This window comes from Mus musculus, chromosome 11, assembly GCF_000001635.26.
Source record: "Mus musculus strain C57BL/6J chromosome 11, GRCm38.p6 C57BL/6J".
Classification (NCBI taxonomy): Eukaryota; Metazoa; Chordata; class Mammalia; order Rodentia; family Muridae; genus Mus; species Mus musculus.
Window position 1 is genome coordinate 57517519 of NC_000077.6, and position 16916 is coordinate 57534434.

The following is a 16916-nucleotide window of genomic DNA, read 5'->3' on the forward strand; positions in this document are numbered from 1 at the left end:
GCCTAGACTCTATGGGTACACGATATGCATATATTAAACTGTCCCAAAAACTCATAGAAAAAAAAAATTCCATACACAAGTACCAATTGCCATGCAAACTAACTCAGAAAAATAGAAAAATAACTCGTTTAACTTATTCATGGCAAGAACCTTTTGCATATGGACCCAGTTCTGGAGACAGAGAAGATATGTAAGGCAATTTCTGCCCCTGTCAGTCCAAAGGCTGATCTAACAAAAAGACACCGACATGCTTGCCCAAAGTTCAGAAGGTGTTCTTGCAGCTGTATAGACACTGTTTTAGAGCTACCTTTTTCTTCTTTCTCCGAGTTACAACATATAATATATAGTCTCTCGATTTGCTCTATGTAAGCAAATAGAACGCACATATTGCATACGTTCATTTAAATTTTATGAAACTAGAACATTCCGATTAGTAAACTCCAGCTGTCCCTATTATTTCACTTGCACAATAGAGATTTTAATAAGCATCGAGGACGTGCCAAGAGTTTAGGCTGAGTCAGGAGACAAGATTCGTGAGTGGTGATGTCCCTCTCCACCGTTCCTATAAGTAAGATTAAACACATACCAGACATACGGAATTGTACTATTTAATGTTTTCCGGGTATGGTTTTTCCTGATTGGAGGAGAACAATCCAGGTGACTGGAGAAGTCAAACAAGGCGCCTCACAGTCGAGACACAAATATGCCCAGAGCACACGCGTGACCATCGCCTTTACCCGGAGGCGGCGTGGCTGGCGTGGCTGACTAGCTGGAAGCCGAGCCTGGGGTCAGCGCTGCCGCCGGTCCGTGCGACAGGGAGCCCCAGCTGCAGGCTGCGGCGACTCCCCAGCTAACGTGGCGGGTCTCTCGTCTCCGCACGTCCGCACGCAGGTCCCACCCCCAGGCCTCAGGTAAACAAGCTCTCCAGCCCTTCGGCCGGCAAGCCCACCAAACATGGCTGGAAGCGTTGCAGCCCCTCAACCCGTGACCCCGAGACCCCCCAGCCTTCGCCGCCCTCACCCGGAAGCCCCACAACCCCGACACCGCCCCTCACCGCGGCCACCGCCGCTCGCTCGCCGATCCGACCCGACCGTCGCGGAAGTACTCCTGACCTCAGCGCGGAGGCGGGGTCGCCGTCGAGGAGTACTTCCGGGTCAAGCATCCTCTAGGGCGGAAGGCGCTGACTGCAGAGAGGTGAGTGAATCCGCTGCTCCGGTGGCTTCCTGAGAGGTAAAGGATGCTTGAAGCTGGACACGGGGGATGCCAGGATGTCCGCCCTCCGTGAAGGCTGGGTGTGGGTGTCGGGGTTCCGCCATGAGGTATTTCCAGAATACTCGAGGGCCAGCGACGATCCGGGACACAAACTGGGAATTCAGGGCGGGCCCTGCTCTCAGCTCACTGCAAAGGTGGTGAGGAAGGGAGACCACCACCATCAAAACAACGGAATCTGAGGGGGTAGTTAAGTGCTTTCGTCCAAGTTTAAATGCGGTGATGGAACGGAACTGAGTGAGGAAGTGAGAAGGGGGAAGCCTGCCTGTAGGGAGGAGGAGTAGAGGTTTTGAATAAATAGTAAAGGGAGACGGGGGGGGGGGGGGGGGGCGGAGAACTTGGGCACTGGGTCTTTGTGAGGTCGGTGACCAGGCGTTTGACTTAAAATTTGGAACTCGATGGGAAGTAATTGATAGTTTCTAAGCAGGAGAGTGATATGCTTTTGATTTGTAATTTTAGATGTGCAGTGCATCGCTTCATTTGTCCCTGGGCAGTTTATCCAAGAAGACATTAAGCAAAATTGTGTTAAAATATGGGGTGGGGGGGGCACCTGAAACCCTAAAGACTTGCTTTCGAGTGTCTCGCTGTTGTGTTGTGTTGGTGTATAGCTAAGTGGGAGTGCGTTTGCCTGTCATGTGCAAGACCCTGGGTTTGATCCTGAGCACAAAAAAAAAAAAAAAAAAAAAAAAAAAAAAAAAGGAACAGATTCCCCTCCTCTGTTCAATCCCTTACATCAGTGTTCAGATGTAACTGCCACTTCCTAAAACCCTTCAAATGTTTGACTTTACTTTCAATAGTAATTCTTTACATTTCCGTATGCTGATATTCTCTACGACCTTACTAAATGCCTGTTCCTTTGAAGATTTGCAAGTTCAAGGCTAGCCTTGGCTACATTGTGAACTCTAGGCCAGCCAGAGCTAAGTAACCACATCCTGTCACAAACAAAAACGTCTGGTCCAACAAATAAACCAGAAAAAAGATTTCTTCTGGTTTTCTTTTGTAAAGGAAAAATGTATAGGAATGTATCTTGGGCCACTAGTAACTGTCTTGTCTTTTACATGTTGCCATTAGTATTATAGTGACAATTCTGAAAAATTTTGGTCTTAGAGTCCATTGCACTTAAACTTACCAAGAATTTTGAAGAGTTTTGTTTAAATAGATTACTACTGCCAGTACATTCCATTTAAGAAATCAAAACTACTCTCAAAAAAAGAAGTAGCTTTAAAATGGTAAGTCACTAAATGATAACTGACATTTCTATAAAGATTATTTTCCAGGTGAAGTACTGGCACAGGTCTGTGATCCCAGCATTTAGCAGATGGAGGTACAGGCAGGAGGGGAGCTCAAGTTTACCTTGGAGTGCAAATTCGAGGCCAGCCTGGACTACATGAGACCTTTCTCAGAAACACAGTTTCTCTAATTTCTCATGGGAAGCTGTTACTGGGGAAAGGAAATGATAAGCAAAAGGAACAACTAGAACCAGAATGTGAGGTTGAAGACAGTTTAGAGACAGTAGAGAGTAAGACACACGTAACTGAAGCTTTGTGTGGGGACTGGAAACATTGTATGATTCTAGGCAAAGAAGGGGATGATAATGGAATCAGCATCCAGATATGGAAACTAAGCGGCCTCGAGCACATCAGAGCAAGTGATAAAGGTGCAACTTAAGACCATACCAAATTACAAACTATTTCAGGCAGTTTGTGCACGTGTGCACTGTTCCTACATATTGAACTCCCAGAGTGTTACAACTGCTATCTGAAGTTTTAAGCTTATCTCCTAAATAGTGAGAAGTCTCCTAATAGATTTTGTTTTTCTTTGAAAGACAGTATTTGGATATATCACAAGCGGTTAGATTGGATTTAAATAAGTGTGGTACCCAGATGGGGTAAAAGGACTGTGATCTAGGCAGATACAGTAGGACCTAACTGGAAAGTATCTTAAAAAGTGTAATAATGACAATAGCATGTATTTGTAATGTACCTACATCCATGCATGCTTCCAGACATTCCAGGATTGTTACCGTTACTAACCCCATTCAGTAGATGTGAAAACAAAGGCTTTTCCAGACTGGGCTTCACTCAGAACAAGGACCAGGTACGTGTAACTCCAGAGCCCATTCTTCTGACCACTAAATTATATAATCCTATAATTTTGGCGTTACAAAACTGGAAGGCTTCAGTGGATTCCCTCTAAGCTGTGTATGGGGTTACCGTGATGGGCTTTATCTACTGAGTTAAAGATACAGTGGCAACTTCCTTAATTTCAGACTACAGAGGAAAGAAAATGAGGTGGGAAGGTCCTGAATCTAAGCCCGTTTCTCAGACATCCTGCCACCCGCTTCCAGTCACTGCTGTGCCAAAAAAGGATACAAGTCAGATACTGGCATTTAGACAAAGCTCTAAAAAGGATGGTTTCTTAGGAGTTTATTTCTGGGAAGAGGCACCATAACCAAAGCATAAAGGACAACATTTAATTGGCTCTGGCTTAGTTTCAGAAATTCAGTCCATTATGGCGGGAAGCGTGGCAGCATACAGGCAGACATGGTGCTGGAGGAGCTAAGAGTTCTACAGCTAAACAGGAGACTGGAATTCCACACTGGGTGGGGCTTGAGCATAGGAGACCTCAAAGCCCACCCCTCCAGTGACACACTTCCTCCAACAAGGCCACACCTCCCAATAGATCCATTCCCTATAGGCCAACTACTCAAACACATGAATCTGTGGGAGCCAAACCTGTTCAAACTACCATTGATGGATACAGAAAATGTTTTTTGTTGTGCCAGAAAATATGTTGACATTTGAGCTGAAATCGTCCATATGTCTGGGGGTAGCGTGATAGGCTTCGGGAAATGACTGGAAATATAAACTAGAAACTTCTAAGTAAATGGCCTTCAAAATGATGACCTCTGTTTGAATAATAGTAACTTTAAATAAGTGCATTTAGTGTGTGTGTATGGGAACAGGCAGCATGTGTGCCATGGTGCGTGTGTGGAGATCAGAGGACAGGCGTGGTATTGGAATTGCCAAATTTAAAAGGGGGTCACACTTCTAACATTCATGAATCCCCATTTTTTGAATACTCCCCTTTTACCTTTATGTGGATCCCACGATGGAACTCGGGTCTCCAGGCTTGTTCAGCAGTGCCTTTACCCCTTGGACCATCTCTTTGGACCTAGAACTAACTTTGCAATATCACAGATCCCCATGGCAACACTAGCGGCAAGCCGCACAACTTGTGTTTGCTCTTTGCAGTGGATGGTGGGGACACGCAAGCTGTTCTCCATTTGCTTTCTTCCTTGCCACCTTGGAATGCCACTTTGTCAACTGTGTGGCAGTTTGTATGGGAACCTCCAGTTTGCAAGTGTGACTAAAGGCAGAGCAGAGCCGAGGCACTGTAAATGCAACAAGGAGCAGTTAATGCTGGGAATAAGACATTAGTATCCTGCTGTAATTGGAGTGAAAAACATTGCCATCTGCGCGCCAGTGTCCTCCCCCTTGACTTTAACCAGAATGATTTCTGCAAACGGCAGTTTCCACAGCCAACTAAATGCTGTGCCATGGGAACGGAAGGCAGCCATATTGCTTCCTTATTTGCTTCTGTTGAGAATTGGAGCCGAATGGAAATATTTCTTCACTCAAAGTTGGCAGGAACAGCAGCCAAGCAGTCTGCTAGGGATGGCGGCAAAGGCTCTTCTCTTCCTGACTTTTAAAATAATAGTATTCAGGATGGTTTTCTGGGGTAAAATCATCTACTTTTCTGCTTATTCATGATCCTAACAAGTCAGCTGCTACACTGACAATAACAGGCATGTTATTGGAAGTGCCAAATTTAAAAGTGGGTCACACCCCTAACATTCATGAATCCCCGTTTTCTTGAATTCACAGCACAGCCGCACCTCCCTCCAGCACTGCTCCTGCCATCTTGTGTGTATGTGCTTAGCTGTTTCTGCCCCCAGCTTCTAAACTAGTTTGTAAATTTCTGTGCATGGGGGACGGTCTGACTCACCTGAGCAGCAGCGGCAACACTGGCTGCTTCCCCTTCCGTGGGATAGGTTCCAGGTTTAACTGATGATGTAAAGTCAGTCTTTGAGTTGAGCAGTGGCAGTTGCTGACCTCCATCGTCACTGCTTTGGGAAAGGGAATGGTCACGTTAAAGTCTAGGTTGCAGGTAGCAGAGACCACTAACGCTAACTTAAGGTTTCATATGAGGAATACACCTGAACCCATATGAGGGATCTGAGTCCTCACTCTCCCGCTGTCACCTTGGACTTGTCTCTGTTGTCTCTAACCGCTCAACATCTGTTACCTGCAGGTGGGTTCTATTTCATGGCTGATTCCAGAAGGCCTTTGTGGTCATATGCCTGTGATGGGTCTAAACTGGCTGGTGCTGAGTGGACACTCAAGGCTGTTGTTATGAAGTCAGGTCAGGCTGCTGTGCTCTCTTTGACATGGGATCAGCTTCGGGGTGACTGTGGTGTTTCTCTAGACCCTGTTATGAAGGTGTTCGTGAACCACTAGTGAGCAAGTGACTGTGTTTATATAGAACAAAGACTAGTTGTGGGTCATAGGGTACTTTGCTCAGAACATCCCATAGAGCAGTGCCTAATGTTTGGACGCTTTAATACAGTTCTGCATGTTGTGGTGACCCCCACCACCACCATTAATCTATTTTTGTTGCTACTTCATAACTGTAATTTTGCCACTGTTATAAACTCTAAATATTTGGATATACAGGGTATCTGATATGCACGTCCTGTGAAAGGAACATTTAACCAGCTGGTTGAGAACCACTGCCAAAGTATAAAGGGAATAGTTGGAGACGCGTGATAACAAGGGTCACCTGGTGACTGCAGCTATGGTTATCTTAGTCTTACAAGGCTTATTAATCTTCTTTCTCCAACCTGACCATTTTCCTCATTTGCTTCCTTGTTTGGAAGATGAGCTTTAATGATTTGTGGTTTTAATTGTGAATAAAACCAAATAAAGAGCCAGAAGGTGGTGGCCTATGCCTTTAATTCCAGTGCTCAGGAAACAGAGGCAGGTGGATATCTGAGTTCAAGGCCGGCCTGCTCTACAGAGTGAGTTCCAGGACAGCCAGGGCTACACAAAGAAACCCTGTCTTGAAGAAAGCAAACTAACATACAAAAAAGTAAAGATATTTATTTCTTTAAGAAAAAAAAAGTCATTGGTACCAAAAACATGAGTTCTGTAAGAGCCAAAGCAGCATGTGTGAGCCTCTTTCTCCACCACCTCTTCCATCTTCTCATGGCACTCTCTTCTCTCCATCCCTCTTGTCCTGACTCTTAGCTTTCCATTGGAGCTAGGCTGAACCAAACTGTCTAAACACCCTGGATGCTCACTCTTCTTAAATGGCCCTAAACTATAAATATCTCCATTCTAAATCCATTCTAAAACAAAGGTTTCAGTTAGCTTACTTAGCCAGGAGATTAACCCAAGCAGAGGCAGGGCTTGAAAAGGGATAAGGGGATTATAAGGAAGCGTGTCTGCCACAAATTCAGGGCACAGGTGATTTGACATTTTGATTGATGTTACTCAAAAATAGTGATTTGTGTTTAGACTAAGAAAAGTGATGTTTTGAATTAAAAATTGAAATTGCAGTGGTGCCTCCCCACCCCAGAATATGGTGTTCCGAGTTAAGGTGCTGAGTGGTGTAACTGTCAAATGGTGTACATGTAAGAACCATTCTAAAGAACCATCAGCAATAATAACTAGAGTGCATGTAGTGAGTGCTGTTGCAAGACTGGTTTACATGGATTATCTCTAGGTGCCACTGTCCTGTAAGAATAGGTACTGTTGTTTGTCCTACTTTAAAGATGAGGGGGACAAGGCACAAACTTTAAGTCCTTAGTAAAAACTACAGGGCTGGTTAGAATCCAGGAAGCAGGCTCAGTCAAGTCTGCACTCTGAACCTCTGCCACCCTGGCTTTATCAGATTGCAGGCATTCAGTTGTACCAGTACAGAGGAAGCCAGGACCAGAATGGAATGTGACAGATCAGCTCTGTAGTAGGAAGTGTTCCAGCAGTCTAGAGCACCATTAGCAGGACTGTCAGAGAGAAGAGGAACTATGTTGGTTCTGCCAGATGTCAGCTCTGGGACCCTTGCCTCAGAATTACCCAGGATGCTAATCTAAGCCCACATCAGATCTGTTGTTTGTTTGTCTAAAGATTTATTTATGATATATATATATATATATATATATATATATATGAGTATACTGTCACTGTCTTCAGACACATCAGAAGAGGGCATTATATCCCATTACAGGTGGTTGTGAGCCACCGTGTGGTAGCTGGGAACTGAACTCAGAACCTCTGGAAGAGCAGTCAGTGCTCTTAACCACTGAGCCATCTCTCCAGCCCCTAGATCTGTATTTTTAAAAGCTCTCTAGACAATGTTAATATTTAGATGAGTTTGAATTCCTGAATTTTGGTGATTTGGGGGGCGGGGGGCGACTCGACCTTTTCCCTTTAATACCTGGTAATGAGAGGGTTGCAAGTCTGTTGGAAGAGTGCTTGTACACTTGAGAATAAAAACACTAACACAGTGTTGCTCCAGAAGTACTCCCACCTACTTCAGGCTCTGAGATGAACACCCACCATGTTTATAGAGAAAACAAAAGCTGTATCAAGTAGCTCTCCACAGCTCTAGTCTGTACCAATTCTGCTTTACCTCCTATCCTGACACCTCCTTCCAGAGTTTCAGTGTAGAGAGCCACATTCTCATCTATTCAGGTTTCTAATGAGCATATACAAGGTACCAACCTGTCAAAGGATATACATTGATGCTACCCAAGGCAAAAATGGAGGAAGACTCAAAATGTAGAGCAGTGCACACTGTAGAAAGCCTCCCCGAGAAAGTAAACAGTGCAGTAGATCCAAGGGATGAGCAGATCAAGAATGGAACTGCTCAAGTTGGAGGCCAAGGCACAAGCAATAAGCAGGGACTCACTGGTCAGGAGGTACAGGAAAGAGCCACAGTTGTTGTGGTGGGTATATCTCACAGCCAGACTCAGAGTCAAAGAACGCTGGATCCTGATTCTGGAGGGAGAGAAACTGGGTTGGATTCTTGGTTCTGACATGAAATCAGAGATGGACTCAGGGGATTGTAATGACTGGGATAAGTAAGAGAGATACTTGTCCAATAACAAGAATAGAAGAGGTCAAAGAATAGAGTAGTTCAAGCAACATGGCTCACTTGTGAAATGGGCTGCAGGATAGCATGAGAACAGACCTTCCTCTGACACACAACACTCAGCAATGACTGGCTTAACGAGGGCTGCTGAGTCAGCAGGCCTCACACCACAAGGCTACAAAGATAGTGGGAATACAGCTCTAAGCTTGAAGCAGGTGACAGTAACTGAAGTAAGTCATTTTTATACTTGGCCATACAGGTGATTTTACCCACAGAAGTGGTGTACAAGTCTCTTTTAAAGAAAAATACGAAAAGAAAATGAGTGGATTTAAAGGTTTTTGCCATAGCGTCAGTAAAGAGCATGACAGTGGGAATGAATGACGATTCAGTTTGATTCAGATAAACCTGGGGAACTCCCTGTCGAAGTCCCAGGGAAAGCTTGGATACTCACCATGAGAACTGCTAGTCTAGGAGGAAGACAAAGTCATGTCTATGAGATATTGTTCATCCTCAGTGACCAAGAACTTGAAGCTTACACTAGCACAGAGCCTGGCTTCTGGTCCTCATGAGTGTTTCATTGTTGGTACCTGTTGGTTCCCATTAACTTCTGGCATAATCCTAACAAGCCATCACTGTGAAGTTTATAAAGTAAGCTAAATTGTTTATTAAATGTCCAAGGCTGTTTTCCTCAATGTCATCTTAGTAGGTTTTTATGAGGAAATGAGAGTAAACACATGTTTAATATGTTGTGTAGCACCAAAGTCTGAAGTTTTTGTTTTGTTCTAAATAGTCTATCCTTAAATTTTAAAGATTGGGATTTTTTTATTGTCATTATTCATCCAATTCTTTAAGAGCTTAATGAAAATTAAATGACATTTTAAAACTTGTAATTCAGACTTTGAAGGTTTAATGGCAAAATACAATGACCCATTGTTTTTTATGTTCTATGACCAAGCAGCCTTCCTGTGAGTATAAAAGGAGATAAATGTCATTCTCCAAGCTAATTACCTTGAACTTTGAGAAGAAATAAGACAGAGCTTCGCCACATATTTATACAAATATGGATTGACATTCTCCTTGTGAATTGGTGGTTTAAAGTGGGGAATCAAATTAACAAGAAGAAAATCCTAAACACCTGAACTCAGACTGGACTTTTATTTTGCTTTTTATTCTTCCAAGTCTGTCTAATAGTCATTCCTTGTAATTGTGTATTTGTGCGTCTACCAACTGCACACTTAAGATGTCAATTTTGTTAGACTTCAATCTAGAAATAGATTTCTGTACATACTATTAATATACTCTTTTGTCTCTTAATTGTAAAGAAGATGGGGCCAGGGGGTTGTTTTGGTTTTTTTGCATAGCATTCTGAGAGGGAGATTGTATAGCCTCAGAAGTTAGTATCTCTCTCTTATATAGGTCACATAGTATTTTTTTTCCCAACATGGCCAGATTTTACCTCAGATTTCCCTGAATTGTTTGTTTGATCTGAATATGTAGTTGAATTATACAGATTTTGATCTCTGTGGTAATGAGGAAGACATATCAGTTGCTTTACATACTGGTCTAGCATATGGTAGTAGTGCAGGTTGAAATCAAAGATTAAACTATATTCCAGCTCTCATTGATTCCCGGTTGCATAGAATTTTCTAAGTGAACTGGAATCACTTGTGTTCCGAACCAGAAGCATCCTTAGAGAGTCTCTCATCCTTCTCCTCAGTGGGCGATGAGAAAGTGGAAGCCCAGGGAAAGCTGCTTGCCACAGTGGGGGTGCTGGCAGCAAGGTTTGGCTGCAATCTAAGACTGCTGATGCCTGGCTCAACCTTGTTTAATTGGTTTGTGTCTATTCGTTTCTGGGGCATGTAGTTTTATCCCATGATGAGTCTCAGTTGGGTAAACACTATGTGGCTTTCTTTTAGGCTGGCCTCCACATTCATCTTTTAGTTTTGAAAGCCTCAGAATACCTTGGACCACTTCTTTGGAAAACTTTTCTCCCAGCAACAAGTCATTCACTGCGATCCTCCTCGGCCACGTTTGAGTTTTCCAAGTCTAAACAGGACTGCCTTTGATTTTCCCATGAAGCTGCATCACTGCCTGTCCATCTTACTGGTGGTCACTCTTGTGCCAGCTGCTCTGGGTTTGGAAGATGTGGCTCCACTGGGAGCGAATCAAAGTTCTTACAATGCATCATTTCTCCCAAGCTTTGAACTCTCAGCAGGTTCCTACTCAGGTGATGATGTCATTATAGTCAAAGAGGGAACAAATGTTTCATTGGAGTGTCTTCTCACGGTGGATCAGTATGGAGAAGTCCACTGGTACAACTCAAAAGGACAGCAGCTGCACAGCAGAGGTAATCCTGTAAGGTGTGATCAGCAGGTGACTCAACCCTGCTCCTGGGGGTTATGACATACTGAGCAAGAATTCTCCAAGACAAGATATCAAGGAGACTAGCTCCAAAGGGGTTAGGGATACAGCAGTGTTGAGCACTTTTCTAGAATGCACAAGGCCCTGGGTGTTATCCCCAGTGTGGGGGTAGTGGATAGGGGTTAAGTTCTAAAGCATTCTACATATCAAAAAGAACAAAATAAAATAATAATTATTATAATTATTTTGTTTTACAAAAGGGTAGGTATCAAAGAAAAGGTTAGAGCAGAAGAGACAAGTGCTCTTCCCTTCTCATGCCCTTGCACTAACTGGTGGAGTGTGTCTCAGTGGTAAGCCCTCTCCTGGCAAATATGGGTGAGATCTCCAACATCACACTCAAAAAGATCTTAGTCTCTTTTCCAGTTGCTATAGTAAAATACCCTGACAAAAGGAGCTTAGGAAGAGAGGGTTTTAGCTCACAGTTCCAGGCTACAGTCTGTCATTTCAGGGAAGCAGTGGCAGTCGTTGAGAACAGCTTAGACATATTACATCTGTAATCAAGAAGCAGAGAGCACTGAGAGCATGTTGCTGCTCGGCTCAGTAGCTGCAGGTCACCGGGCTTGGTGAGCTGTGCCTTTACCCACTGAACTAGCCCTGGCCCATCCTAGATGTACTTAAAAACATAATTTTTGTACCTTGTCATATAAGCTCATGATAAAAAGTAAGCAACATTTCAATAAAAGTGTATAACCCATCACCCCACAAATAAACATGCCTTTATACTTCTGAGACATGTTCTTTTCATGTATAAAAATGTATAGGTAGAAACATGGTGTAGACTCACGTGGATGATCATGTCTTTGAAAGATTGGTCTTTTGGGTCTGTGTGGACGGACCTGTCTCCCTGACAGATCTGGTGTCTGGCAGTGAGAAAGAAATGCTGGCCTTAGGAAGGTCAGAAGATCAGTTTCCATTGCTTGTTTTATGCATATAGAAGCTTAGTGGGACGTCACAGTCTGTCTGCCTACCTTCTTTCCTTCCTCCTTTCTCTTTTTTTTAACAAGAGTTAAACAGTAGGACTAACAGACAAGCTACAGTAATTTTATGAAAAGGCAAATAAGGTCTTTTCTGTAATTTTTTTCTTCATTTCTGTTGGATTTATTAGGTGGAAAATGGTTGGTTTCTGATAACTTCCTAAATATCACCAGCGTAGCCTTTGATGACCGTGGGCTCTATACATGTATCATCACTTCTCCAGCTCGTGCCTCCTACTCCGTCACCCTCCGTGTGATCTTCACCTCTGGAGACATGAGTGTCTACTATATGGTTGTCTGCCTGATCGCCTTCACAATCACACTCATCCTGAACGTCACTCGGCTGTGCCTGATGAGCACCCACCTCCGCAAGACTGAGAAGGCCATCAATGAGTTCTTCAGGACCGAGGGGGCTGAGAAACTCCAGAAGGCCTTTGAGATTGCCAAGCGCATCCCCATCATCACCTCAGCCAAAACCCTCGAGCTGGCCAAGGTCACACAGTTTAAGACCATGGAGTTTGCCCGATATATTGAGGAACTGGCCAGAAGTGTCCCTCTCCCGCCCCTTATTCTGAACTGCCGGGCCTTTGTTGAGGAAATGTTTGAAGCTGTCCGAGTGGATGACCCTGATGACATGGGAGAGAGAATTAAAGAGAGACCTGCTTTGGACGCTCAAAGTGGCATCTATGTGATTAACCCAGAGCTAGGCCGAAGCAACTCTCCTGGTGGAGATTCAGATGATGGTTCTCTAAGCGAGCAAGGGCAGGAGATAGCAGTACAGGTGTCTGTCCACCTTCAGTCAGAGACCAAAAGCATTGGGACAGATTCTCAAGACAGTAGTCATTTCAGCCCACCCAGTGACCCTGCATCTGCAGAGGGCAGCATTCACCACAGAGTGAGCATATGACAACTGACAGCTTGCCCAGTGCTCAGGAAAAGAGCCTGCTATGAGAATATAACATAAAATGACCAGGGTCTTCCCGTTAACCTTAAACACACCACAGCATGAATTGCCAAAGTCATTGTGAAAGGGCAGCATTTTTCTGATATTTGGTCATTTTCCTTAAGGTTGCTGGAGTGATGTGTGTTAAGATTGAAAGGTGCCTGGGCCTGAGTAAGACTTCTCTGGTCACAGTTTTTCTTTGGCTCATGTGTGACACATTGAAGCCTGAGTTTCCCCATCAGTAGAATCAGTGATTTGTTCTCCTTGAGTTGGGACTTCAACCAAAACTTCTTACCTACTGCACCTCTAAGTCAGCCTTTCACTAGATCTTTGGTCCATCCTTTGAGACCTTATTCTGCACTCTAATTGTCTACACCAGTGCCAGACATGGAGATACTCTGCCCTGGGGAGTGAGCATGTGCTGGTGCAGATTTTAAGTGAGGCACCACTTAGTTACACAGATCTAGAAAGTAAAAATCACTCTCACGGGGTGTGGTAGCACACATCTTTAATTCCAGCACTAGAGAGACAAAGATGGGCAGATCCCTGAGTTCCAGGCGCAAATCCAGGAGAGCCAGAGCTACACTGAGAAACCCTGTCTCAAAAAAAAAAAAAAAAACAAAAAAAGAGGACGAGGAGAAGAAAACCACTCTCTCCATGAGAAGTGTATGTATTCTTCTTGGGAGTACATCCTTTTTAGCTTACCAAGACCTTTAGTCCATCGAGGCTGGCCTTGATGTTCCCAGGGGAAAATGTAATTGGTGTTTTGTGAACAAGAACTGTGTCAAGTCACCTCTCTGGAAATTCATCAGTTTAGATACTTTTTAATAATGTCTCAGGCTCTCTCTTTTTAGACGTACTAAATTCCCAGGTGGGCTCTGTGTAGGTCTCGAACTGCAGAATCCGCTTCAGTGCCCCATGTCCCTCAACCTGGTGCTAACGGTGATTCGCCTCTTCTTGTCCTGCTGAGACTCAGTGTCAGTGTTTTGGGTCTTCGGATGCATCCTTTTGAGTGAGGGCTCTTTTGTAGCCTTTCTCGAAGCTCCTACCTGAAATCGGATGAGAGCACTGTGCTCAGTGCATAATTATATTAAAACGGGCAATCCAGACCTAAGGGGGGAAATGATAAGGGGTGGTGCTGCCCACCTCATCCGGGTGCAGTGAGCACTGAAGCTGGCCAGCCCTTCCTGCTGGCTGAGAGTGACGTGACAGATTGTAAATAGTCTTAACAATCGTTTCCTCCACTGCAGGAAGCTCGTGCCATAGATTTTTAACCTCATGGCCGTGGAGCTCATTGTGATGCTTCACTGCATTTGGCTTCTGATTGTGGGAGATCTGCTTGAGCTCGAAGGTCCTGAGGGAAATGTAAAGTGTCAAACAAACAGAGGACAGCAGGAGATTCAAACTGTAACCAGTGAGCTCAGTGCCTGCCTTTGTCGGGCTCATCACCTCCACTCTAGACAATGTGAACGAATCAGTGTGCACTTTTATCAAGTGGCATATGGATAATATGGTAATACTGCCTTTTCTGTCTCTCAGGCTGTTTCCATGGAAACTTCCAGGGCCAAACAAAAGCTTCCAATCATTCAACCAAAAGCTTGCCTTGGCTCAGAGATGTGAGTTTCTTTAAGGAAAGCTGTTTTCCTATATTTGGCTGTAGAATAAGGGCTCTTACACATATCCTAAGTTACAGAACATGATTTCCCTTCCTACTGTTCTCTGGACATGGTAAATTTTTAAAAATCTCTTCTGTGGGGGTCAGTCTCCTGAATTTCCCTCATATCTGCAGTCCTTCGCCTGATAAAGCAAGGTTGGGGTCACTTCTTACAATGAAGCCTTTTGCCTTAAATACTGGTTTTACCCCCACGTTTCCTAGAAGGGACATTGTCTTGAACTTCAAGGTAGACATATTGAATGACCAGAGTTTTAGAAAATGATACTTTGCAAAAAATGGAAAATATCAAAACAGTTGGGTAAGCTTATAGAATTTATATAGGCCACTCCACCGTAGCCTAGGTCAGTCATCACAGAAAATAAAACAGACACTCGACGTGGTGGAACACAGCTGTAATCCCAGCACCTGGGAGGCAGAGGCAGAAGGATTGCAAGTGCTAAGCCAGTCTGAGATATCTAACAAGATCCTGTCTCAAAAAGCTAACCAATAGGCACCTATTTGAGGGTAGGGGTCAGTTTTCCTGCATGCGCTAAGCCTGGACTTGATCCAGTGGTATCCTAACCAGTGGCCAATGCATCTGCCCTGCTCTGAGCCTTCCAAGTTCTGTTAAAATAGGGAAGGGTCAAACTCAGGAGGAGTGGCAGACCTGTAAACACTACTTTTCAAAGTGAAGAGGACAGCTGTTGATATTTTCTATGTCTAATCAAACCAAACGGATTTAACAATCTCATCTGTTTATAAACCTTTTTAACTTTAGGAACTTAAAACCACAGTCTGAAAGTCTGTTACCAGCTGGTGTCAATATCTTTCTGTCTGGCTGAATTTTATAGATTAGTTTTGTTTTGTTTTAAATACCTTTAAGCAGCAAAATGTGTCTAAAATAGGTCTGTTGCCATATTGTGAATTCTGTATCATCATTTAATGAACTTCAATGTCCTTACAGAATTAAATAGTGGCTTCATAAAATAGATCTACCAAAAGCTGCCATTTCAGCATCTTCATATACTCCTTCCACACATGCACTCTTAAGTTGATGCCCTGTTGTGTTTAGAACAGTTTGGTAACCCCAGTCCTCAAAGCCATGTCTGATATGGCTTAAATGTTTTTTTTAAAAAGCAGGACTTGCCTTACTATCCAACCTGGCTTCAAACATGTTATCCTCCAGTCTCAGACTCCTGGATACTAGAATCATGCATGCACTACACTGCCATGCTAGCCTTCATCTGCCTTTGTTTCAGTATGTAGCCTAGGCTAGCCTTGAACTTAGAGCAATCCTCTTGCTTCTGCCTCACAAATGCTAAGGATACAAGTGTATGTCACTATGCCTGCCTTTTAGGCTTACTTCTTGAGTCAAGCCCAGTGAGCTTGTCTGTTTCCTGTCCACTACACATTGATATAAACATGGTAAGAACTGCTGACTCTGGGACAATTGTGAGAAAGCCCCCACTGCTACTTTGCCTCTCTTCCATATGCTAAAGGTCAGATCCCCATCTGCGAGCCACTTCCTCTTCAGTTCCCCAACCTCAGGAGCCCGTGGGCCAATGCTTTCAACCTCCTATATGTAGTTTCACCCTACAGCAGCCTAAGCTGGATTCCTGACTGACCCAGGAGGCTGCATGCATGCTGTCTAGAGCCTCGCTCAGCACAGTGCCGGCCTCATCCCCACACCAGCCATCGTCACTCTAATGTATCCTCCTTCCAGAACCACAGTCTTCTCATCTAGGCAAGAATGTGACAACACTCAGCCTCGTGAAAATCTCTGGGTGCTTATGGCCCTGTCACACAAAAGGGAATGAGTGTTGTTTGATAGTACTTGTATCTCAACAATTATTTTTAATAAAACTTGCATTTAAAAATTCAGAGTTGAATGATGTATATTAAATGGTGTATATACAGGTAGAGAGTGGACTTATCATATGTGATCCAGTTTGATCATTTTTCAGGTTTATTTTGTGTGTATGAGTGCCTACATGTATGTCTGTGCTCCAAGTGCATGCCTGGTGCCCAAAGAAGTCAGAAGAGAATGTTGCTACTTTGGAACTGGAGCCATGAATGGTTGTAAGCCACCATGTAGATGACTGGGACCCAAATCCAGGTCCTCTACAAAAGCAGCAAGTACTCTTAATATCTCTCCAGCCCCTGAAGTTTGATCCTGATGATTCTAAACAAGAATGTATTTGAATGCAGTATGATTGTTTCAATACAATATTCTCCTGATGTGCGTGGTACCGTGAGCCACCCAAGAGTCAGCAGCCTGGCATGTGTTCCCAGTGTGTCATGTTTATGAGCTTCAGCAGCTGGGAGCGTTGACTCTGGGAGAAGTGTGGTGTTCTGAAATAGGAGAAAGGCAAGAGTAGAACATACAGCCCATTACTTAAGTGACACCATTGACTGTAGTCAAGAATGGGTATGTGGAATTTGACGTTAATTAACTTTAAAGAGGAGCAAATTTAAATTAAGCATGGAATTCCACCACACA

The 16916-nt window shown here is 43.9% G+C and overlaps 2 protein-coding genes across 19 annotated transcripts in view; one reads left to right on the forward strand and one right to left on the reverse strand.

Annotated features, from left to right (window-relative positions):
* Nucleotides 1-1138, reverse strand: part of Fam114a2 (family with sequence similarity 114, member A2) — a 35667-nt gene extending 34529 nt beyond the window's left edge. For 5 of the 15 annotated variants that reach the window (XR_879731.3, XR_879730.3, XR_001780046.2 and 2 more), the window contains exon 1: nucleotides 1021-1125. Coding sequence is in view for 4 of the 15 variants with exons in the window: in XM_006534015.3 (XP_006534078.1) it covers nucleotides 587-593 (7 nt within the window). In the remaining 11 variants the exon portion in view is untranslated. Of the gene's footprint in view, nucleotides 1-586 lie in introns of all 15 variants that reach the window. The other 10 variants (NM_001168667.1, NM_001168668.1, NM_026342.3 and 7 more) reach the window with 7 other exon arrangements.
* On the forward strand, nucleotides 1134-16299 carry Mfap3 (microfibrillar-associated protein 3). 4 transcript variants are annotated; one of them, NM_145426.2, is made up of 3 exons: nucleotides 1147-1230; nucleotides 10341-10771; nucleotides 11951-16299. In NM_145426.2, exons 2-3 carry the CDS (start codon nucleotides 10498-10500, stop codon nucleotides 12724-12726), a joined length of 1050 nt encoding a protein of 349 aa, NP_663401.2. In that variant the 5' UTR covers nucleotides 1147-1230; nucleotides 10341-10497; the 3' UTR covers nucleotides 12727-16299. The 4 variants fall into 4 exon arrangements, with proteins under 4 accessions (XP_006532914.1, NP_663401.2, NP_850930.1 ...); NM_180599.1 differs by having other exon boundaries at nucleotides 1147-1194; XM_006532850.3 differs by lacking the exon at nucleotides 1147-1230 and adding an exon at nucleotides 1299-1319 and having other exon boundaries at nucleotides 11951-16297.
* Nucleotides 16300-16916: the final 617 nt, after the last annotated feature.

What these genes read in the sequence shown, in the direction of transcription:
- Mfap3 (NM_145426.2), top strand. Translation starts at nt 10,498, where the DNA reads ATGAAGCTGCATCACTGCCTGTCCATCTTACTGGTGGTCACTCTTGTG. An exon ending in ACAGCAGCTGCACAGCAGAG is followed by an intron (nt 10,772 to 11,950) that starts GTAATCCTGTAA and finishes TGGATTTATTAG; the next exon opens with GTGGAAAATGGTTGGTTTCT.